Genomic DNA, 24,856 nt, shown 5'->3' with positions numbered 1-24,856 from the left:
CTACTCTTGCTCCTAATTCATATGTTCGTATGTATGTACGAATGAATAAGAAATCTACTAGATTTTATTCCCTGATATCAGTAATAATTCAAATCTAACTCATATTGGCTGTAAAACACTTTGTTTCATCCTAACAGCATGAATGGATTTATATAAATGCAAGTTTTTCTTTACAATATCAGTCATCAATGTCTTTGAAAGAATTGGTGGAGAAATTCGGATGATGGTCATAATTCTCACCTTAGCTTTTCTTGTGCACCATGTAACTGAAATAGCACAAATCACCAGGAGAGTGCAAAGCGCCCAGCGTATCACATCCCAGATAATGTACCTGAGCAAAAGGGAAGAAACACAAAATCATTTGAAACATTAATCCGCTCTTTACGCTATAATCTTTGTATATTGTAGCAATGTAACATCGCAGAAACAAGGGATTTCAGCTAGAAAAATAAACTTAGGGTTGACTACTGGAGCAAAGTCAACTTTGTGATCATCAGAAAAAGATCAAATGAAGTGAAGTTCATTATCTTGTCCAAAAATGTAGAGCTGTAACGTTAGGCACAATTTTATAAGGGAGGATTTTATCAAGTGACTGGCCATCCAATGGAAGGGATGTAATGCCAAATTTTGAGGTGCAGGAGCTATAAAAAAAGTGTCGGCCATATCATTTCTAAATTTATCTTACCATTGTTTTCCAATGTATTAATCATTTGGGTCCCCAAATGTCAGTAAAACTATGCTTTTTAAGCAAAAAATATTAGTGCCAGTAGGCATTTTATTTTGAACCATGTGGTATTTTGAATCATGAAGCTTTACCATAGCTAGAATTTCATTATGCAATTGTTAGGATATGGAGATAGTTTAAGTAAGTTATATTGGTATTTGTGGGTGTTAGGAATGAGTTTTAGCTTTAAAGTTTTGTTTGATTTTGGAAGCTTTTTGAGTTCTGTTTGTTCTAAAAGTGGCTGCCAGGGAAGACTGGAGCAAAATGGGACAGATAGCAAGTCCCAAGCTAAAGAAAAGACCCCAAAATCCAGGGAACAGGGGAAAGTCCCAAGCAGACATTCTGGCCAAAGGAAAGACAGGAACCTGGAAAAGGTCCTGTTAATTGAAGTTAAGAGCGATGGGAAGAGAAAGGCTCTAAGCTTCAAGTTTAAAGCCTCAAGCTGCAGAAAGCAGATTTAAAGTGAGAACAGCTTGCAAGAGGCAAGAAGGTCCAAAGAGATGGGTGAAGGGCTGCAACTCTTTGCTATGGGTATGTGAAGCAGTGATACTGTTGACAGCTGAGTTGATGAGAGAGAGAGTGCATGAAAGACAGCTTGAATGCATGTGGTGACCCACGGGAGAGGAACATCGGAAGGAGAGTTCGAAACCCTGGAGGTGAACCCTTGCAGAAGGTGTCGGCAAGAAAACGTTGGTTTGGGAGAAGATTCCAAAGCCAGTGCTTGGAGAGTGGCAATTGGAAACCCTCTTGTGAAAGACAGATTTCAGTGAGACCCTTTGGCTCACAGTGAGACAAGCATCTGGGAGGAGTTGAGGAGAGACGCATAGCAATTGGTTGAGGTGGCATCTGTCACTTGGTTTCAGAGTGTGGTGTGTCTGACCACAGGGTGCCTATTGATTTACATGGGCTGTGTTACTTACTGTGAACATTGAAGTATAAGATAGCTTTCATAACTTGTGTTATCCTTACAAGTCTGTATATATCTGTAAAGTATAGTTGTGGGTGAAGGAGTATTGTAATATAGTTAATCTTTTCTTGTTTAATAAATGTTTTATTCTTTTGTTAAAAGTTCATTAGCTGACTCCAGTGAGACAGTAGCCACTCTCCACGTATCTAAACAAACAAATTAAAAGTTAGGATCTATCATGCTGGGTTCCACTCTGGGATCAGGCTTTTCCAGGGGTAACCTGAGCTGGGATCATAACACAATTGTTTAATTATTTAATCCAATGCCTATTAAAAACATGAATTACAGAAATATTTACTTACTTCTGACTCGGGGATGGTATATAGAGGGACCACTGATTTTCCTGATTTATATTAATATCTAGACCAGGATGTACAGGGCACAATTTCAAAATTTGAAGCTGATGTAAGACTCGGAAGTATTGTGATCTGTGAGGAAGATAGTGATAGACTTCAAGAGGATGTAGGCAGGTTGCTGGAATGGGCAGTCACATGGAAGATGAAATTTAATGTAGGGAAGTGTGAAATGATATGTTTTGGTCAGAAGAATGAGGAGAGGTGACTTAAAATAAAGGGTACAATTCTAAAGGGAATACAGGAGCAGAGGGACCTGGGTGTATATGTGCATAAATCATTGAAGGGGACAGGGCAGGTTGAGAAAGCAGTTAATAAATTATAATGAATCCTGGGTTTTATGAGTAGGGGCGCAGAGTACAAAAGCAATTAAGTTATGAACATTCAAAAAACACTGGTTCAGCCTCAACAGGAAGGCTGTGAAGGTTTTAGAAAGGGTGTAGCAAAGATTTATGAGAATGGTTCCAAACCTCCCCCCCAACACAATCTAAAAGGAACAGGTAGTTTTTAACATTTCTTACCATGATTCTGTTGAGGGCGACGGAGAAGAAACTCTGAAACTAGAAAAGGGTGGGTTTACCAAATGGCGGCTTTACATTGCTGTGGTGTTTCCGTCCCTCCCTCCTCCTCAAACCAAAAAACAAAAGAGAGAGAGATGAAGAGGCAGTGCCTTCAGGAGTGCATCAGACCTGCGAGGGACACTCTTCTGAAAGTGGATTTTAAAGAAAAAGCAGCTGATTGGTGAGTAAATCCTGGGAGCAGACTCGGAGGGAGGAGCACCGGAGCGGTGAGTATAAATCTAGCTTACTTCGGGGATTCGCAGCCTTGTCTCCAGGGAGCAGACTCGGAGGGAGGAACACTGGTGCGGTAACCTCAGGGCACAGAGTAACTGAAGCCAAAACTGAAAAAGTGACAGCACAGGAAAGCTGTGACCTGATAGGTTGGTAAGAAATCTGCACCAAATTTGAAAAAAAAACACTGTAAAGCTAATTAATAAGTTAATTATCTAAGTCGAGATGGCTGGGCAGGTGATGTGCTGTAGCTGTCTGATGTGGGAGCTGGCAGATCCCATTGCGAGCCGCAGTGACCACATCTGCAGCAAGTGTTGGTTGCTGGAGGAACTCCAGCTCAGAATTGATGAGCTGGAGCCGAGCTCCTGACGCTGCGGCACATCCGGGAGGGGGAGAGTTACCTGGACGCTTTGTTTCAGGAGGCGGTCATATCCGGTAGATTACGTACCTCAAGTTTGGTCAGTGGTCAGGGTCAGCAGGGTGAGACTGCAAGTGAGGCAGGTAGAGGGATCCTGTGTTCAGGAACAGAGGAGCCTCGGCTCTTGACCTTGTCCAACAGGTACGAGGTACTTGCTCCCTGTGTGGATGAGGAACAGGGCTGTAGGGTGGATGAGCCAGCTGACCAGTAGCACAGGAGGCCATTCAAGAGGGGGGAGCAAAAAGACAATTGGTAGTTATAGGGGATTCTATAATTAGGGGAATTGATAGCATCCTTTGCAAGCAGGATCAAGAGTCCCACATGGTATGTTGCCTGCCCGGTGCCAAGGTGAGGGATATCTCTGACCGGCTTGAAAGGATATTGGAGAGGGAGGGGGAGGATCCAGTCGTTGTGGTCCATGTCGGGACAAATAACATAGGTAAGACTAGGAAAGAGGACCTGTTTGGGGATTATCAGGAACTAGGAACTAAATGAAAGAACAGGTCCTCAAGGATTATAATCTCCGGATTACTACCTGAGCCACGTGCAAATTGGCATAGGGACGTGAGAATAAGGGAAGTAAATACGTGGCTAAAGGAGTGGTGCGGGAAAGAGGGGTTCCATTTCATGGGGAACTGGCATCAGTATTGGAACAGGAGGGATCTGTACCGTTGGGATCGTCTCCACCTGGACCGATCTGGGACCAATGTTCTAGCGAAAAGGGTAAATAGGGTGGTCAACAGGACTTTAAACTAGAAAGTGGGGGGGGGGGGAAGGGAAGGGTAAAACTCCAAAAAGTATGACTAATGGGAAACAAAGCAGCAGGTTAGCGTGTGGGGGGGTGGATTCAACTTCATGGAAAATGTTGAAACAACTGAAAAGAAAGGAGAGCCCAGGAGAGGCTATTAAAGTCCCCAGAACACAAAATAGGACAGAGTGTTTGGAAAGGGCTAGGAATCTAACTTCAAGCACATCAGATAAAGGGACAACAATGAGAAAGGGGACGGGAAATACAGGACTGAAGTTGTTGTATCTCAATGCATGCAGTATACGAAATAAGGTAAATGAGCTTGTGGCGCAGATTGAAATTGGCAGGTATGATGTGGTGGGCATCACGGAGACATGGCTGCAAGGGGATCAGGACTGGGAGCTAAATATCCAAGGATATACATCCTATCGAAAAGATAGGCAGGTTGGCAGAGGGGGTGGGGTTGCTTTGTTAGTAAGAAATGAAATTAAATCGATAGCAAGAAATGACGTAGAGTCAGATGATGTAGAATCTGTGTGGGTAGAGTTGAGGAACCGCAAAGGTTAAAAGAACCATAATGGGAGTTATGTACAGGCCTCCGAGCAGTAGTCAGGATGTGGGGCACAAGATACACCAGGAGATAGAAAAGGTGTGTAAGAAAGGTAAGGTTACAGTGATCATGGGGGATTTCAGTATGCAGGTAGACTGGAGAAATCAGGTTTGTAGTGGATCCCAAGTAAAGGAATTTGTGGAATGTCTATGAGATGGCTTTTTGGAGCAGCTTGTGGTGCAGCCCACTAGGGAAGAGGCAATTCTAGATTTAGTGATGTGTAATGAGGCAGATTTGATAAGGGAGCTTAAGGTGAAGGAACCCTTAGGAGGAAGTGAACACAATATGATAGAATTTACCCTGCAATTTGAGAGGAAAAAGCTGGAATCAGATGTAACGGTATTACAGTTGAATAAAGGCAACTACAGAGGCATGAGGGAGGAGCTGGCCAGAATTGACTGGGGGATGAGCCTAGCAGGAAAGACAGTGGAACAGCAATGGCAGGAGTTTCTGGGAGTAATTTGGGAGACAAAGCAAAAATTCATCCCTAGGTATAAGAAGCATACTAAAGGGAGGACGAGGCAACCATGGCTGACAAGAGAAGTCAGGGACAGCATAAAAGCTAAACAGAAAACATACAATGCGGCGAAGAGCAGTGGGAAACCAGGGGTTTGGGAAGCCTACAAAGACCAACAGAGGACAACTAAAAAAAGAATTAAGGACGGAGAAGATTAAATATGAGGGTAAACTAGCCAGTAATATAAAAGAAGATTGCAAGAGTTTTTTTAGATATATAAAGGGTAAGATAGAGGTAAAAGTGGACATTAGGCCGCTGGAAAATGACGCTGGAGAAGTAGTAGTGGGGAACAAAGAAATGGCGGAGGAACTGAATAGGTACTTTGCGTCAGTCTTCACGGTGGAAGAAATGAGTAATATTCCTGAAGTTCAAGAGAGTCGGGGGGCAGAGGTGAGTATGGTGGCAATTACCAAGGAGAAGGTGCTAGGAAAACTGAAAGGTCTGAAGGTGGATAAATCACCTGGACCAGATGGATTACACCCCAAAGTTCTGAAGGAGATAGCTGAAGAGATAGTGGAGGCGGTAGTGGTGATCTTTCAGGAATCACTGGAGTCAGAGGACTGGAAAATCGCTAATGTAACCCCCCTGTTTAGGAAGGGAGTGAGGCAAAAGACGGGAAATTACAGGCCGATTAGCCTGACCTTGGTCGTTGGTAAGATTTTAGAGTCCATTATTAAGGATGAGATTTCAGAATACTTGGAAGTGCATGATAAAATAGGGTAAAGTCAGCATGGTTTCATCAAGGGGAGGTCATGCCTGACAAATCTGTTAGAATTCTTTGAGGAGGTAACGAGTAGGTTAGATAAAGGAGAGCCAATGGATGTTATCTACTTGGACTTCCAGAAGGCCTTTGACAAGGTGCCGCACAGGAGGCTGCTCAGTAAGATAAAAGCCCATGGTGTTAGAGGCAAGGTACTAGCATGGATAGAAGATTGGCTGTCTGGCAGGAGGCAGAGAGTGGGGATAAGGGGGTCCTTCTCAGGATGGCGGCCGGTGACTAGTGGAGTTCCGCAGGGGTCAGTGTTGGGACCACAACTTTTCACTTTATACATTAATGATCTAGATGAAGGAACTGAGGGCATCCTGGCTAAGTTTGCAGATGACACAAAGATAGGTGGAGGGACAGGTAGTATTGAGGAGGCGGGGAGGCTGCAGAAGGATTTGGACAGGTTAGGAGAATGAGAAAGAAGTGGCAGATGGAATACAACGTGGGTAAGTGTGAGGTCATGCACTTTGGTAGGAAGAATAGAGGCATAGACTATTTTCTAAATGGGGAGAGAATTCAGAAATCTGGAGTGCAAAGGGACTTGGGAGTCCTCGTCCAGGATTCTCTTAAGGTTAACTTGTAGGTTGAGTCAGTAGTTAGGAAGGCAAATGCAATGTTGGCATTTATTTTGAGAGGACTAGAATATAAAAGCAGCGATGTGCTGCTGAGGCTTTATAAGGCTCTGGTCAGACCACATTTAGAATATTGTGAGCAATTTTGGGCCCCGTATCTCAGGAAGGATGTGCTGGCCCTGGAGAGGGTCCAGAGGAGGTTCAGGAGAACGATCCCAGGAATGAAAGGCTTAACATATGAGGAACGTTTGAGGACTCTGGGTCTATACTCGATGGAGTTTAAATGTCTCATCCTGGGTTTAATTTAGTTCAACTCCTCTCCAATCTGATCTGTGTGAAATAGTTAAATTGCTTTACAAAGAGCCTGTCAATCCAAATCCATTTTAACTTCTTGGGAATATTAGAATTTCTGCAATGAGGAACCAAATAGAATGAATTTGACCAGTTGCAGTTGCTTAGAGTGACTGAAGGAACTTAACCTTCAACCTGTTTGGATAGATATTAATTTAAAAATTCAATCACCAAATAGTTTGTTTTGCAGTAACACTTACCAATGCTGCTGATTTTTGTCACATACGTGCAGTTATGTCCTGATCTGTTGATCACGGACACATTAACCATTTCACTGGATTTTTCTCCCTGATTGTTCGAGACTGTGCAGTAATATTGATGATGTTGCTGTTTGAAGGATTGACAATGTAGATCCAGTTTATTGGTGTCAGAGATCTTTGAATCTTCAGACAGGGTCTTTTCATACCATGTGTACTGAATGGGAAGGGATCCTTGGACAGACTCACAGGAGATGGACACTGAACCCCCAGAACATGAGACATTTGGTGGTGATAAAAATCTAAACACAGGAGCAGACACAGATTCTGTGTGAAAGTAACAAACATTCAGATACTGACTAAACATCCAAAAACCAAATACTCTCCAATTTTCAGCACTTCTGTATCTTACCCAGGACCTGTCATATAACAATCTCAACCATACATCTCACCCTCCATATCTCTCCAGCCTCTTGCAGCCTGACCTACCATGTCTACCATTATATCAGGCATCCACAGGACAGTGGCAATGAAACTCAACATCACCATCACTTTCTCAAGGGCAATTAGGGATAAGCAATAAATGCTGGCCTTGCCAATAACGCCAACATGCTTGGAATGAATAAGAATATGATAAAAAAAAGTATCACTAATTGTTGCTGCATATGTGAAGGCCCAGATGGGGAGAAAAAATATGACTTAACACTGCCAAAGAATGGAGCACCTTAACATTATGAAGATATTTAACTCACTGCTGGAATCCTTTCAACATGACTGAGTGTTGTGTGTCATGTGGGTTCATGGTATTTATTTCTGTTGCCAAGTCATTGGGAGGTGCCAACCTCATCATCTCTGATGAACAAGGACGCTGAGATGCCACTGATCTCCAGCACTACTCCTCTTCAATTGTCAGCTCTGTCGTCTGTGGAGGACTATCTCTCTCTCTCTCCCTCCCTAGTTGTTTTGTGCTCTCTTCTTCCGCGATGGAAGAAAGAACAGACCGATGAGTGAATGTTCACCTGTTGGATGCAGCGCATTTGGTGAGGGTGATGATCATGGAGAAGCATGAAATTGGATAAGGATGAGAGTGAGTGGCAGTGGTGGATGATTGGATGAAGATTTAAGGAAGTACACAGAAAGAGAATGGTGGGTGTGCTTGTGCAAGGTAAATGCGTTTGAGGAGTGATGTGATGGAGTGGACAAAGACAGAGTGGGGGGTGCGGACGGTTGATATGCACAACAGGATGTAGGTGGATATGCAACTGTGCTCACTTTTCTTGGCCTGCTTAGATCATTAATGCACTTTCTGCACTGAATCCCGGAGCATGTCACAACACTCCTACTGCTGACCTCGTTGCCCACATCTGGGCACGGCTTCTTTCCAGATTTATTCCACCCGTTGCTGGGAAACAGTATCTTAATTTGACTCCTCACTGCCTCTAGCAATACATCAGGAGAGGCATAGTTAAAGCAGTTGCAAGCATTTGAGCATTCTGAGTCTATCTTTTACGCTTGTTATCACAGCAACTGATAAGGTGTTGAGGGGGGCGCCCGCCCACAGGACTGGTTTTGTCCACAGGCGCAGTCCTTTACCTGTCTTTGGGGCAAGGGAGCCCTCAGCACAGAAGGTGTCGCATACCTCCAGCCAACAGGGGGCCACTCTGACATCGCCTTCAGAAAATGACCGTTAAGTGGGTCTTAATCGGCCTAAATAGCTGCTCACTGCCTTGGATGGGTTATCGACTTTGTTCCCGGGCCATCCCTGGAAAATACCCTCAGATGTGGGACGGTGTCTGGGAAACATCTCGGCATCTCTTCTCATTATTTTCCTGACCACTGGCTCACCAACCCATCTCTGCGAGTCTGGGGAAACCTCCCCCAATGTCTCCACAATTAATAAAGAGGCTTCTTTTACCAACAAGAGAATAACCTCACTTTACAATTTCAGTTTAGCTAAACTTGCAAAGTTGAATTCTGTTCGGGTGACCTAAGCATCTTGTTGATCATGTACGTCACCCATCACATCAGGAAACCTATGGATCCTGTTCAGCTCTGTGGACTGATTCTATTTTTATCATTTTCAAGGAATTTGTACAATTAGTAACAACTTGTTGCTCACTGCTTTTGATATTGTCTGGCTAATAGTTTTAGACTGAATTTAAACGCTTGACATTGTGATATTTAAATTAGTTCAGAGACAGGAAATGTGCTGGGCATCCCACCTGATGTCTGACACTATGTTGTTGTTAAAGGAATTGTTAGTCTGATAAACGCGAAAGGATTGAGAATGAGAGGGCACAGATTTAAAGTGATTTGCGGAAGAAGCAAAAGCAGTATGATTAAAAAAAAACTGTTTCACAAAGGGAGTTGTGAATGTCTGGATTGCACTGCCTAAGGGCAAGGTCCAATCGAGGCATTCAAAAAGGAAATTAGACTGTTATTTGAAAAGGAACAATGTGCAGGGTTACAGGGAGGATGGAGGAGAATGGCACTAAACAAATTGCTCATTGAGAGAGCCAGTGTAGACATGATGGGCTGAATGGCCCCTTTCTGCTTTGTAACAATCTTGTACATTCTGTGAAATTCTTGGTTAGAAAGTTGGACAGGTCACGAATTGGGTTTGGGTAACGAGTCGGATTTCCCGACCTCTGCCCTCTACCTGTAAGACTCTGCACTGCGGCAGAGCCTCGGGATATCGGAGCTGTCATGTTTCCTCCCAGATAAAACATTGATCAGACATTTCAGTCGAGAGTAATATAGAAAATCACTGAGATATGTACCATCAGATATTTGTAGCTCTACAGCAAACATTGGATCGTTGCCAGTTTCTTCAATACCACAGTTGTACCATCCTGTATCACCTGAGCGAAGATCCTCCATAGTAACAATAAATATTCTTCGTGACTTGTTATCTGTGATCGACATTCTTCCTTGCCATCCACATTGCTGATTTGTTTCAGCTAAAATTGAAGACAGGAGAGTCATGCCGTGACACCAATATTTCTCGTTTGATTGGTCCGCTGCCTCATAATGACAATCCATTGTGATCGCTCTTCCCAAAGTTACTTTCTTTGCTGCCCACAATGCACCTGAAATTGAGGAAACAACAATTCATAAATGGAAATAACAGCTTAATACAAACAGATACATTTTGATGAGAGTTACCACTATGTAAAGCGTATGGTAGGCCATAAGTAGGGGAGAGACTCCTGGTCAGCCATGCCTGATGTGGAGAGGTGACCTTGAAGCTATAGCCTCTGGCGTCAGGCTAGCAACCTGTTCCAGTAAAAAAAACAGCTACGGAAAACAGATGTAAACATTTGCTTTGTCTGCCTCATGCATCTCTAGATGTGTGAATTCTAAGTTTTATTATGTTGCAATAGAATTTTAATCAATATTGCCAGTCCTCCATTCATGACAAACTTATGTTATAACTAACAATATTAAACTGCCAGTACCACTCTACTGTGAGCTACAACTCTCGCAATTAATCAAACCTCCTCATAAAAATGTTGTGCCTCCAGTTTATCAATATTGTACAAAATACTTTATGCACTCCTGTATAATTGACTGCTGTGTGCTTCTGTCTGTTTGGCAATCTTCCTCTTTCTGATCTGATCTCTTTTATCTCCCCTTTAATGTGTCTCTTGCCCTTTTACTTCTCTCTACCTCTTCACCTCATTTGTAACCTCCCTCTCATCATTTCAGTGTAAACTCTTTTCCCACAGCATGACTTACCCTTTTAGTGAGGCCATTGGTCTAATCACAGAATTGTTATGGTGGAGAAGGAGGCCATTTAGCCCATAGTGTCTGCATTGGCTCACTGAGCATTTTAACTTAATGCCAATCTCCTGCCTTTTCCCCGTAATCCTGCACATTGTTTCTATTTAAATAATCGCCCAATGCCCTCTTGAATGCCTCAGTCGAACCTGCCTCCACCACACTTCCAGGCTGTGCATTCCAAACCCTAACTACTCGTTGTGTGAAAAAGTTTTTTCTCACCTCGCATTTGCTTCTTTAGCAAAACACTTTAAAACTGTGTCCCACTGGTTCTTGATCCATTTACGAGCAGGAACAGTTTCTCCCTATCTAATCTGTCCAGACCCCTCATGATTTTGAAAACTTCTATCAAGTCTCCTCTTAGTCTTCTCCTCTCCAGGAAAACAGTCCCATCTTCTCCAATCTTACCTCATAACTGAAGTGTCTCATCCTTGGAACCATTCTTGCAAATCTCTTTTACACTCTCTCCAGTGCGTTCACATCCTTCCTATAGTGTGGCACCCAGAACTGTACACAATGCTCCAGCTGAGGTCTAACCAGTGTCTTATATAAATTCATCAAAACCTCCCTGCTTTTATACTTTATGCCCCTATTAATGAAGCCTAGAATACTGTACGCTTTAGAAACAGCTCTCTCTACCTGTCCTGCCACCTTTAATGACTTGTGTACATATACACCCAGGTTGCTCTGCTCCTGCACACCCTTTAGAATAGTATCCTTTATTTTATACTGTCTCTCCATGTTCTTTGTACCAAAGTGTATCATCTCACACTTCTCCATATTGAACTTCGTCTGCCCCCTATCTGCCCACTTCACCAATGTGTCAATGTCCTTTTGAAGTTCTACACTGTCCTTCTCACAGTTTACAATTCTCCCAAGTTTTGTGTCATCCGCAAACTTTGAAGTTCTCCCCTGCACACCAAGAAAAGCAAGTGTCCCAATACCAACCCCTGGGGAACTCCACTACAAACCTTATTACAGCCTGAAAAATACCCATTAACCATTACTCTCTGTTTCCTATCCCTCAGCCAATTTTGTATCCATGTTGCTACTGTCCCTTTTATTCCATGACCTATAACATTCCTCACAAGTCTGTTGTGTGACACTGTATCGAACGCCTTTTGGAAGTCCGTATACATCACATCAACGGTCTTGCCCTCGTCAACCATCTCTGTTACCTCTTCAAAAAACTCCAGCAAGTTATTTAGACATGATTTTCCTTTGACAAATCCATGCTAACTCTTCCGAATCAGTCCACATTTTTCCAAGTGACTATTAATTCTATCCCGAATAATTGTTTCTAGAAGTTTCCCTACCACCGAAGTTAAACTGACTGGTCTGTAATTGCAGGGCAGATTTTTACAACCTTTTTTGAACAATGGTGTAATGTTTGCAATTCTCTTGTCCTCCGGCACCTCCCCCAAATCCAAGGAACATCGAAAGATTATGGCCAGTGCCTCTGCAATTTCCACTCTCACTTCCTTCACTATTCTTGGGTGCATCTCATCCAGTCCCAGTGCCTAATCAACTTTTAGCACTGACAGCTTATCCAATACCTCCTCCTTATCAATTTTAAACCCTTCTCGTGACCATGTCACCATGGCCTGGGCAGCATCTACCTCGTAGGTAAAGACAGATGCAAAGTATTCATTTAACACCTCAGCTATGCCTCTTGTCTCTATGTGTAAATCCCCTTTTTGGTTCCTAATTGGCCCTACTCTTCCTCTTACCACCCTTTCACTATTGATAACTGTTGAAGTCCTCCCACCACCAACAAGCTGCTCTTTTTCCAGAACTGCAGAAATCTCTCCAGCCAGGATTACTTCCCTGATCTTTCTATTCTTATCCTGACTCCCATGTGACACTGGGGATAATCCTGTGTTTACTGCCCTTGAGGTCCTATTCACTGATCAATCTCAAAGTTCCTGAATCTTCCCTTGCTGAACATTATTTCCCTCCCTTTCTATGTTCTCGATTGCATGAACCATCTTCCTTTCCCTCTCCAAATCCTCCTGCAGTACAGGTTGCAGCCAACAAATTTGCAAAGATGGAGATTATTTTGACAGTTCCCTTGGTGATGAATGAATTGGAGTAGAATCTCAAATTCAAGTTGTTGCTGATGTTAGAATTGGTACAGCACCATTTCTGTTTCCATGTCACCTCAAAGTGCTTCCCAACCAATTGCTTATTGCAATGTTGTCACAGTTGCAATATAGGAAATGTTTTAATGCAATGTAGAAAATACACACAGACCAATCTCACACAAACAGCAATGTGATATGAGCAGATAGTATGATTTTATTAATTATTAGTTGAGGGCACCAAGGTTGGCTGGGGCAGCTGGGAGAATTTTTGCTTTGAGAACTTTTATATCTACCTCGTGGAAATGCAGGGGCTCGATTTAAGAGCTCATCTGAAAGATAAAAGCTGCAACAGTGCAACACTTTCTCATACCGCACTGATGTTATCAGCCTGGATTTTATGCCTCTGGTTGGGGTGAAGCCACAATCTCTTTGATCAGCTGTACTTTAAAATAGCAAAAACAATTGCTTTCCTGTTTGAAAGATTATCACCACTGTAGCCTTCAGTGTATGTTGGACATCAGACCACATTAAAAAAACATTTTAAGTATTAAAACAAATTTTAATTTTGATATGTTAACCGTGTAGATTTTGAAAAAAAAAAACCAAACTGGTTGCATTATTACCTATTCACAATTAATAATGCAGCTTAGTATATACCCAGAAGGAAAAAACAGTAAAAACTGGGAAATAAGAAATAAGAAACTGGTCTTGTATACTTTAAAATGGTACACCATGGGTACTGCTCTGAACTGTTTTTTCCTTCTGGGTATTGGTAAATATTTACCAGTGGCACAATAATATAGTTAAAAAGAAAAAAAATACATCATACAAATTTTTTTTTCACTCGCCCTTTGCTGAGTACTTTGTACCCTTGCATGTCTCCAAGTACTTCAACACCTCTGATGTCTAAATTGCACACTACACTTAAACTGACGCTGATTATCTGAGCAACCATCTCTAGCTGTTACTCACCAGACAGGGAACAAATAAAAAGCATCAGAGTCCCACATGGTTTTCCCCTCAACATTCAGATCAGCGTTTGTCATCAGTCATCCAATTTTAGGACTCACATCAAAATAAGTGTCTAATATGTTAAATGATGCAAGAAATTTAAATGAGGAGGAAGAAACCAGATCATGAAACCACTGTATGCCAGCTGATGAAATCTGACCCTGAAGAGATTGAACTATTGTCAGATAAATTTAACAAACAGAACTCAACTAATTTTCTTTGAAAGATAGAAAATTCTGAAAGCAAATGTTACTCGGAGTTGATAATGGCGACACAAGCAAAGTTTTAAAAAATCCACAAACCCTCTGTAACCAAAGTGGTTTTTTTTCTGTATAAAAGTTAGTTGTACAATTAAATATTCATATTTATTAATATTTTGGTTTTATTTGCTAATCTTGTTGGTACTGAGCAACAATTCTGTGGGGATGAGGAGGTCTGAACCCCTAGATATGCAGTAGAAGGTCTCCCTCTGCTTCATTTACCAGATCCACAGACAAGTTATGAGGAGATTTCAGGCAGAAAAAGGACCTTAATTCACAGAGAGAAGACTCTGGAGAAAAGCAAATTGTGTCTGAGGAACTGGGAGGGAGATTCAATTCCAAGGTGAGGATACCTCTGCTAAGTATTCCACCCCTCCCTCTTCCGCCCCACCTCCCTGATGGGTCCATGTATTTCCAATGTTGTCGTTGGTGGTGAGTGAGCCTGGTGAATGACACTTTGTTTAAACATTGAGAACATCAAGTTGGCTAACCCCCAGGCATCAGCCCTGTGTAACACCACCCTGCTGCTGAAGGCAATTCCCCCATCTCATGGGTGATGGGGCAACTCTGAGATTTGGGAGGAGAGCCAATAGGGCGTTACCGACTGAACCAACGAGAACCACCACAGTTGTCTATACTAATGGACCCGAAATGCTAGTGGAGCACTTGGGGCTGCATGTTCCAGTCAGTGAGCGGAGAGGCGGGGCCTGTTCGCTGACACGTAAATTGACGCAGGGTGACATCGGGTGTGCGTCCCAATGTCACCCTGCGTCATTTAGATTTTCAGTTCGGCGGGTGCGCAGCCGAATCGGCTGCACGCCCACTGAACTGTCAAAGGCCTATTAAGGCCATTAAAAAAGTAATTAAAATGATTAATGGACCTACCCGAAAAACCTTAAGGTTGCCGGGCAGGCAAAGAGCCCAGGCGGCCTTCAGAAAAACATGAAGCCTCATCCACAGGCGGGATGAGGTTTCATGAGGGTGTTAAAATTTTAATAAAATGTTTAAATAAAAGAATTGACATGTCCCAGCCCATGTGACAGTGCCACATGAGGGGACATGCCAGGAACATTTTTTCTACCCTTCAAAAAATTGTCATAACCTCCACAGATCTCCCTGAGGTGGCTCTTTGCCTCAGGGAGATTTCTGCACTCTCCCGCGCGCATGCGTGAAAGAGCACACCGACCTGCTCAGGGAATCCTCCCCCCCACCCCACCCCCCCACCCGCACAGGGAGTGCACAGCACTTCATAGCAGACGTCACACTGGGTGGGCCCTAACTGGCCCGCCCACGTAATATGGCGGCACGCCCCAGCCGGGGGCACCGATCGGGAACCCGCCCACCCGCGTCTGCTCCCGACGGGGGGAAAAGTGCTGCCCTTGGAAACATTTGGGGATCCATAGCCCTTGGCTCTGTCAACAAGCGCCTAAACTCTCTGCAGTCAGGTCAACAGAGTTTGAGTGTCGGGAATAGGGTTTGCAATTCATATCTGAACCCAAGTTTGTTTATTGATCCTGAATGACTGGGACCATTGACCTCTCTCTGTTGCCCCTCCATCATTCCAGCTTAAAATGAGTCTGTTGGTGTATTTAATTGTCCCAGTTCCTAAAAGGAGTTGAGAAGTTTGGATTCTTGCTTAAATCACCCCGAACATGCTCCCTTTCTGTGTATGGAGCTGTGCTAAGATCACATCATATTTAATATTGATTCCAGGTAGTCACTGGGATTGGAGGCTTTAATTCTGCTTTTTAATTTTAATCAGGAAGTTGAACAGTTGTGTAAAAGAGATGTTCATCACCCTGTGACTGTGGTTCCAGATGTTCTGTGTCAATGATTTTACAGGGGGGTTTGAACATTTCCAGTGTGACATTGAGAAAGACAATATAGATGGATAAATCTGAGCAACAGTTTAATTTGCTTTCCTTGTTCACCAGATCCATTGATGTAGACCACCAACTGAAGGGGAATTTTTTTCGAATTGGTTCTCGACCCCTGTCCAGTTCAGGGTAGGGAACACTCAGGGACTCTGTTAAAGTAAATAACCCAGATACTGAAGCTATGCTCAGTGTGAGATCATTATAGCAACAGTTCCTAGCGGAGTCGCTGGGAGACAGCATCATTCTGGGACCAATCTCTGATATTAAGTGGCAGCTTTAATCCAATAAGCCTTTTAATGCCCGACTCCTTGAAACCTTCTCTCGGACCCCCAGGTTGTGATCCCCTGAGCTAGAAGGCTAGTTACGCATTGAACACTAGTGAACACTAGGCCCATAGAACACTAGTTACCCATTGATCATGGCAGAAAAAGTTAATTCATTCAGATTGAAGTGAATTTTTAATGGGGTGATCAGTCATAATTACTAGCTGCCATACAACCTTATCTGCCCTGAAAATTAAATGTTACAAATGTGGAGTCTCATTCTTTCAGGATTGAATTAGTCTTGCAGATTTTTTATTTTTAAAAATTGAAATGTAATATTTTTTAGCTTTACTATCTTTTTCATCGCACTTTTAATGCCAAATTTCTTCCCCGGTCTTTATTTTGCTTTCTGTACATGATTCAAATATAATTTTCAATTCTTGACTCATAATTCCTGGTTTAGATTTTGCGTGTCTCAGTGAGGACTCCTTAATCTCATTGGTTATCCGGCCGTTCCTTCTTCTGCTAACGCAGGCTGTGAACCCCCTGCGGAGATTAACACATGGGAGCAGATGTCTCGTGGCAAGGTGTCTCTGCTCAAAATCTCTTGAAAACTCTATGGGAGGCTGTCAGTGCCATTAACAGCGACTGCTGTGCCCTTACTGCAGATGACAAAGCCCGAGCCATTGTTGGAGATTTTAAAAATGGATGAGGAACTTGTGGGATTAAGGGCACAAAGTGAAGATGGTGTGATGCAGCAAAACTGGTCTGTCAAAGTGCCAGAAGTGTGCTGTAAGATTCTACGCCTCGATGATTCTCTGTTGGGGGTGATTCAGGTGCAGGATACAGGGCTATGAAATTTGTTGGTCTCTCATCCATTTTTTGTCTGATTGATGGCAGTTGTCTCCTTAGATCCAAGGGCTGGTCACTGGTTGATGCTACTAGTTCACCTTAATTACTCAGCTGTCTTGTTGTTCAATTAAACCAATATGTAGGCCTTAACCTAGAAAAACGATATGCAGCATAGAGCTAACAGTTTCCGACCTTCTATGGGCTTATGCGGCAATTCACCTTCTGAGTGGCCAGTCAGGTGAAGCAATAGTTCAGAATTTGAATTACTTGTTCATCGAGGATGCTTTGGGGAAAAGGGCATTCTTCTGTCCTTGCTAGGCTCAGTAAGGGAATGGAGGGTGCACAGGTCCAAGCAACCTTGGTCACTGTCTATATCTTACACCTCACAGCTTTTCCTGCCAATGGAACCAAGCATTAACTTGCACAATTTCCACCCATGTATCACACATCAGTACATTGACTCAATGGAGTTCCTTTTGACTGATGTGAGGATTGAGCTGTAGTGCACGAATAGAGACATGTGAGCAGAGAATAATGTTCTCACCTTTGAGGGCCTATAAACACAATGAGAAGCAAACAGGCTTGACTGCTCTTACTGTTTGATATTGGGGAATGTTATTTACCCATGTGCAGAGCTGTGGAAGACTTTTGTAACATTTCTTATGCAATAGTTGCCCACAGTTCCGTTGAGTCCTGAGATGTCTAGCACTTTGTGCCTGGAAAGTATATAAATGTTGACAGCTGTAACTTTACTTAATAACACATGTTGAGTGCTTCTTCAGTTCTTTTGTGAGCATATCAGCTTTAGACTCTCCTTCTGTAGTTTATATAGTTACGTATGCCTTCCTCTGGGATATGAACCTGTTAAACCCGTTCACTGTTTCTTTCATCTGCATCACCAGGTATCCAATAAATAGAGCAGACACCACGATGCTAGCCTATAAAAAGTCTGTAATATTGTAGGTCTTTTGCCCTATTTGCAAACATAAACTTTCCTTTAGTAGCTAAAACCTCCTGTCATTTACATTCATGGTTTGCTTTAACACATCAACCCTGAGAATAGCAACACATTCTTCTTGCAGTTTTAAACTGTGATGACTATCGCAAGCTGCAACAAATTTGACCTCATGTTATTTTCAGAGCCCAATTTTATTTACATTGCTCATCAGCCATTACATTATTTGAAAAGTTTGTGGAATGCAGCTAAAAACTGATATCACCAGTAAAGGTGGGATGAGGCACTTAAGTGGACATTAATTACCCATTAAGGACCTCAGTATCAGGGCAGGGAGGCCACACATGAGCCTTTCCCTCCCTGGTCAAAATTGGGAAGTTGACAGGGGGCCCATTGTACACCCTCCTGCCCAACTAAAGGCCTCTCCCCACACTTCCATAGAACCATGGAAAAGTTACAGCACAGGAGGAGGCCATTCAGCCCATCTTGTCCATGCCAGCCCGAGGACACCCAGGTGCCCTTTCTAATCCCACCTTCCTGCACCCGGCCCATAGCCCTGCAGCTTACAGCACTTTAGGTGCAGATCCAGGTACTTTTTAAAAGAGTTTAGAGTTTCTGTCTCTTCCACCAACTTGGGCAGCGAATTCCAGACACCCACTACCCTCTGCGTAAAAAAGTTCTTCCTCCTGTCCCTCCAACACCTTCTGCCACTTATCTTGAATCTATGGTTCTAGAATTCTCCACCAAGGGAAACTCACCTCAGGGGAGGGCATTAAATTCTACCCAGGATGTGGGCAAACAGAAGCATTATTCCCAAGATGTAGGAAAGGAAGAAAATATTTAAGGCATCAGATTCATTGAGACTGAGAATGATGCATTATTTAAATGTCAGTTGTGAACAGAGTTCTGGAAATGGCAACACATTGAGGCAAAGCTCGTGATAAAGTGGAGCAGTGTTGAGATCACGCTCTTCCCTCCCCCAACACTCATTGCATGGGTGCTGGGAAAAGGTGTCAGCTGTGTACCTCTTGAAGATGGGTTAACGCTATCTCCTCACAAGGAACTAATGTTTCCCTGCATCTGTGATGGTGAACGGTTAACTTCAGAAACATTTTGATGGCTACTTTAGTGCTTCATCTGGTTGGACTGGTCAGAAGGTGAATGGTCACACTGCCCTTGTAAGTGTGGAAACACTGTTTTTGAAAGTGGCATCAACAGAACATCTTTGTTGAAGTCATCATCTGTTCTGATGATGCCACTTTCAAAAACAGTTCCTCTGAAATGTCTTCCTTCTTTCTTAACCGCGGTTTTCCACCCACGGTAGTTGACAGGGCCCTCAACCGTGTCCGGCCCATCTCCCACGCATCCGCCCTCACACCTTCCTCTCCCTCCCAGAACCATGATCGGGTCCCCCTTGTCCTCACTTATCACCCCACCAGCCTCCGCATTCAAAGGGTCATCCTCCGCCATTTCCGTCAACTCCAGCATGATGCCACCACCAAACACATCTTCCCTTCACCCCCCCCCCCCAGTGGACACCCTGGTCTACTCCTCCATCACCCCCTACACCTCAACCCCCTCCCACGGTACCTTCCCATGCAACCGCAGACAGCGCAACACCTGTCCCTTTACTTCCCCCCTCCTCACCGTCCAAGGGCCCAAACACTCCTTTCAAGTGAAGCAGCATTTCACTTGCACTTCCCTCAATTTAGTCTACTGCATTCGCTGCTCCCAATGCGGTTTCCTCTACATTGGAGAGACCAAACGCAGACTGTGTGACCGCTTTGCGGAACACCTTCGGTCTGTCCGCAAGCATTACCCAGACCTCCCTGTCGCTTGCCATTTCAACACTCCACCCTGCTCTCATGCCCACATGTCCATCCTTGGCCTGCTGCAATGTTCCAGTGAAGCTCAACGCAAACTGGAGGAACAGCACCTCATCTTCCAACTAGGCACTTTACAGCCTTCCAGACTGAATATTGAGTTCAACAATTTTAGATCATGAACTCTTTCCTCCATTCCCACCCCCTTTCCTATCCCCCCTTTTCTAATAATTTATATATATTTTTCTTTTCCCACCTATTTCCATTATTTTTAAATGTATTTCCATCCATTGTTTTATCTCTACCTTTGAGCCAACTTTGATCCCTTCCCCCCACCCCACCCCCACTAGGGCTATCTGTACCTTGCTCATCCTGCTTTCTACCCTTAATGTCACCATTAGCACATTTCTTGGCTAATATCACCACCGTCAACACCTCTTTGTCCTTTTGTCTATGACATCTTTTGGTTATCTCCACCTATCACTGGCCCTCTCTCCAGCTCTACCTGTCCCACCCTCCACTTAAACCAACTTATATTTCACCTCTTTTCTATTTTTCCTCCGTTCTGGTGAAGTGTCATTCGGACTCGAAAGGTTAACTGTGTTCCTCTCCGCAGATGCTGCCAGACTTGCTGAGTTTTTGCAGGTATTTTTATTTTTGTTTTGAGTCATCAGAGGTTCTATATAAGCAGATAAAATGCAGAACATTGAAGTGGGGAGGGATCTGGGTGTCTCGGTATGTGAATGAGGAAAAGTTGCTATGTAGATGCAGCAAGTGATTAGGGAGGCAAATGGAATGTTGTCATTTATTACATGGTGAACGGGATGAAAGTAGAGATGTGTTCCGATGTTTTAAAGGACATTGGTAAGTCTAGAATATTGTGTACAGTTTTGTTCACCTTATTTAAGCAAGGATATAAATGCGTTAGAAGCAGTTCTGAGAAGGTTCACTTGACTGGGATGGGGGTGGGTTATCTTACAAAGAAAGATTGAACAGGCTTGGCTTGTACCCATTGAAGTTTAAAAAATTGAGATGTGATCTTATTGAAATCAATAACCCTTTAGTCAAAGGACTGTGAATCTTTGGGACTCTCTACCCCACGGGGGTGAGAAGATTCATCATTGAGTATGTTTAAAGGAGAGATTGAAAGATTTGTAAATACCTGTGATGTAAAGGGATATGGGGAGAGTGTGGGGAAAAGGCACTGAAGTGGATGATCAGCCATGATCGTGTTGAATGATGGAGGAGGCTCGATGGGCTGAATGGCCTACTCCTGTTCCTATGAAACATATAAGATCCTGAGGGGAATTGACAGGGTGGATGCCGAAAGGATGTTTCTCCTTGTGGGAGAGACTAGAACTAGTTTAAAAATAATGGGTCCCCCATTTAAGACGGAGATGAGAAGAAATTTTTCCTTTCAGAAGGTTGTGAATCTTTGGATTCCCCAGAGAGTGGTGGAGGCAGCGTTAATAAATATTTTTAAGGCACAGGTAGATAGATTCTTGACAAAGTCAAAGTCTATTGGAATAGGCGGGATGTTGAGTTGAGGCCACAACAGATCAGCCGTGATCTTATTGAATGGCAGATCAGGCTCGACAGTCCAAACAGCCGACTCCTGCTACTAATTCGATTGTTGGTATGTAGTGACTTTGCTTGGCAAAAAACTCTTTTAACAAAGTTCGTCATGTATCTGATCAGCTGATAAATTGAAAGATTAATATTCCACATCGCACACAACACATTGTCGTGACACCTGTCATACACGGATTCCCTTCAATCATGAGCAAGTTCTCATTGATGGTTCCCAATATCAAATGTGCTCAATGTTAAAACTCTCATCCTCGTATGTAGATTTCTCCATGGTCTCACCTCTCCCTCTCTGTGTATCTCTTTCTGCAAATCTTGTGTTGCTCCAACTCTGGCTCGTTGAATATTCCTACTTCCTTCACCTCACCATTAACAGTAATGTCTTCAGTTGTCAAGCTCCTAAACGCAAGCAGTTTCTCCTTAAAACTGACCTGTCTCTTTGACTCAACAACAACTTTAGTCTGATTACATTACTGTGCAATGCCTCAGGAGGTTGGACTAAGTGAAAGGATCTTTAAGAATACAAGTTATTGATGTTGTTGTTGATCCCACTAATGAGTTAACAATAAAAAAATGAACCACATTTCTCAACCAGCTGCTGTTGTCAATGAGGGTTCTATCCCTTTAGTTTTATTCAGGGTGAAGTTTTTATCCATGTGTAACAGATTGCCCTCAGAGCCCTAAAATTTCTGACTAGTTTCAATGGTTGAGAAATTTTTATTGGGTATATAATTCTGCGAGTGATTGCTCCATTCTAAATGAACACAAATTTACATTTAGCAGAATTGCATTAACTCTGCAAGTTCTTTAATGGCTGATAAGAAATGTAAGTAAAGAGGTGGACAGTGGAAAAAATGTGTGTTCATGTTTGTTGCAATTTGCAATGTTGATGGTGGTTTGAAACTGCAAGAAAAATGTGTTGCTGTTCTCAGGCTGGACGTGTGACTGACACCCTGTGAATATACAATGGCAGTAGGTGAAAGTTACCGAATGAAGGGTTGTGTTTGCAAGTGTGAGAAGAACTGCATTGGTACAGAATTTGTTAAAGGCAAACATCATGGGCGTTGGTCCATTTCTTGAACACCAGGAGATGCAGATGGAAGAAAGATGAATAGGTGTACAGGGATCATGCCAGCTACGCCAGGGTGTGGACAAATGACCTCAGAGGGAAGCATCACTAAGCTAGAAGTGGAAATGTTGAAATGTTCGGCACAGAAGGAGTTAATTCAGTTCATTGTAGAAAGAAAATAAAGATGGAAAGAAAAGGTGATATTAAGAGAGAGAGAGATGAAAGGTAGAGGCAGGAAAACTATTTTAATTATTTTCATTGTCAATATTTAAAAATCCCTAACACTAATTAGAGTCATTAAATTCTTCAGGAATGAGCGCCACATTTTTAACACTTCGTTTTCAGGGCCTGAGAGATTATTTGGCAGAAATTATCACCGACTCATCAATTAAATTTCAATAAACCTGAACTCACCGACATTAACATTTCCTTCTATGTTTATAAGAAGAAAGACTTGTATTTATATAGCGCCATTCAAGACCAATGGACATCTGATTGCATTTTAGAGCCAATGAATTATGTTTGAAGCTCTCTTCTGGAGAAAACGTGGCAGCCATTTTGTGCACAGCAAGCTCCCACAAATAGCAACATATTAATGACCACCTGATCTGTTTTTTCTTTCTGCTGCTGCTTATGGGATAAATATTATCCAGGGCAGCAAGGGTAACTTCCCTGCTCTATTTCATATTGAAATGTGATTCTCTATGTCCACCTGAAAGGACAGACAGGGCCACAGTTCAATATTTCACTCGTAAAACAATGTTACGCTCTCTCTTTATGGCAGCATGAATCATTGTGCTCAAGTTCTGGTTGGGATTGAATCTCGACCATTGTGACTCACAGTGAGAATGTTACCGTCTAACCCGCTGCTGCTTAGCGATTAGTGGGTAAGTACATCACGGACGGAATCTTCGGGTCAGTGAGCGGGGGCGGGGCCTGCTCGCCGACGCGTAAAACAACATCACCGCGCGTCCTTCAGATCTTGAGTTCGGTGGGCGCGCACCGGAGTCGGCTGTGTGCCCGCCGAACTGTCAAAGGCCTATTAAGGCCATTTAAATAGTAATTAAACTAATTAACTGAGCTGCCCGTCCAACCTTAAAGTTGGCGGGCAGGCGAATAGCCCAGGCGGCCTTCGCATAAATCATGATACCTCATCCACGGGCGGGATGAGTTTTCATTAAGGTTTTCAAAGTTTCATAAGAACTTATAATGAAATTCATTGACATGACCCAGCTTATGTGACACTGTCACATGAAGGGGACGTGGTTTAAAACATTATTCTTTTCATTATTAAAATTTTGAGAAATAAAACTGATCTCCCTGAGGCAGCTCTTTGTCTGAGGGAGATTTCTGTGCTCTTTCACACGCACACACTAAAGAGCTCAGGCCCCAACTCAGGCAGCCCACTCCCCCCGCCCACACAGGGAGTGCAAAGCGTTTCCGGGTGTGCGTCACGCTGGTCAGTCCTTAATTGTCCCGCCCAAGGAAAATGGCGGCGCGAAGCCAATTGCGGGCGGTGATCGGCTAGCTGCCTGTCCAAACCCCCACGACTGGGGTAGAATTCTCCCCCATGCCTTTACATTAATTCTCATGACAAGTCTATCGGTTGATAACTGCGTGGTGCAGCATCTGGGGAAACAGGGCCAGAGCCTGCACATTTTTGAATTTAATTACACATGTGCACACTCTGTGCTGCTCATTTACTCCATAATAACAATGAACATTGTTAGTTTTTGCCATTATTCTCAATGGAAAATCCAGCTCAATAAGTCAATGCCTGAAAGACCAAAACTCCAAAGTTTTAATTGTTCACATTCTGGGCCTGTGAAGTTGAGGGCAGTAATTATCAATGATCATGTTATCATGTAAGGTAATTGACCTTTCTGTGGCCTGATTAATGGCTAATAAATTGGCAAATGCCACAGTTTCATCAAAGTCAGGGAGGATTTAAGAGTGATCTACCATTTTCTCAAAGCTAATGGTGGACAAATCAGACAGTAATTTGTGGTGATTCGCAATTCATCGGGTGTCTCTTCATTACCTCAATTTGCTGGCCGAATTTTACATTTGTGGAGTATTCACTCACTGTTGCATTTTCAGCAAATTCTGGACCCTTAAGTTTTCAGCAATAGTGCAGAAAGTAAAAGAAATGCCAGGGTGCATCACACCACCCATGATGTCAGCAACCACATCCTGAGACATAAACCCCTGGCAGCAATTGTCTGTAGCTCACCAAAGAGGCAGATGTAGAGCAGTGCCATCTATTGTAAGGAGATCTGCA

The 24,856-nt window shown here is 43.1% G+C and overlaps 1 protein-coding gene across 1 annotated transcript in view; it reads right to left on the bottom strand.

Moving 5' to 3' along the window:
• LOC144684062 (polymeric immunoglobulin receptor-like) overlaps window positions 1-24,836 on the bottom strand; it is an 85,777-nt gene extending 60,941 nt beyond the window's left edge. Inside the window, exons 1-3 of the mRNA XM_078547777.1 lie at window positions 24,809-24,836; window positions 9,795-10,103; window positions 7,018-7,341 (exon numbers count right to left, since the gene is read on the bottom strand). Of these exons, the coding sequence (XP_078403903.1) occupies window positions 7,018-7,341; window positions 9,795-10,103; window positions 24,809-24,836 (661 nt within the window). The remainder of the gene's footprint in view (window positions 1-7,017; window positions 7,342-9,794; window positions 10,104-24,808) is intronic.
• Between the last annotated feature and the right edge of the window lie 20 nt (window positions 24,837-24,856).

The sequence above is a fragment of the Cetorhinus maximus genome, chromosome 8, assembly GCF_964194155.1.
Source record: "Cetorhinus maximus chromosome 8, sCetMax3.hap1.1, whole genome shotgun sequence".
In the NCBI taxonomy this organism is placed as follows: domain Eukaryota; kingdom Metazoa; phylum Chordata; class Chondrichthyes; order Lamniformes; family Cetorhinidae; genus Cetorhinus; species Cetorhinus maximus.
Note: the sequence above shows the minus strand (reverse complement) of the source record. Positions and strands in the feature narration are given on the sequence as shown.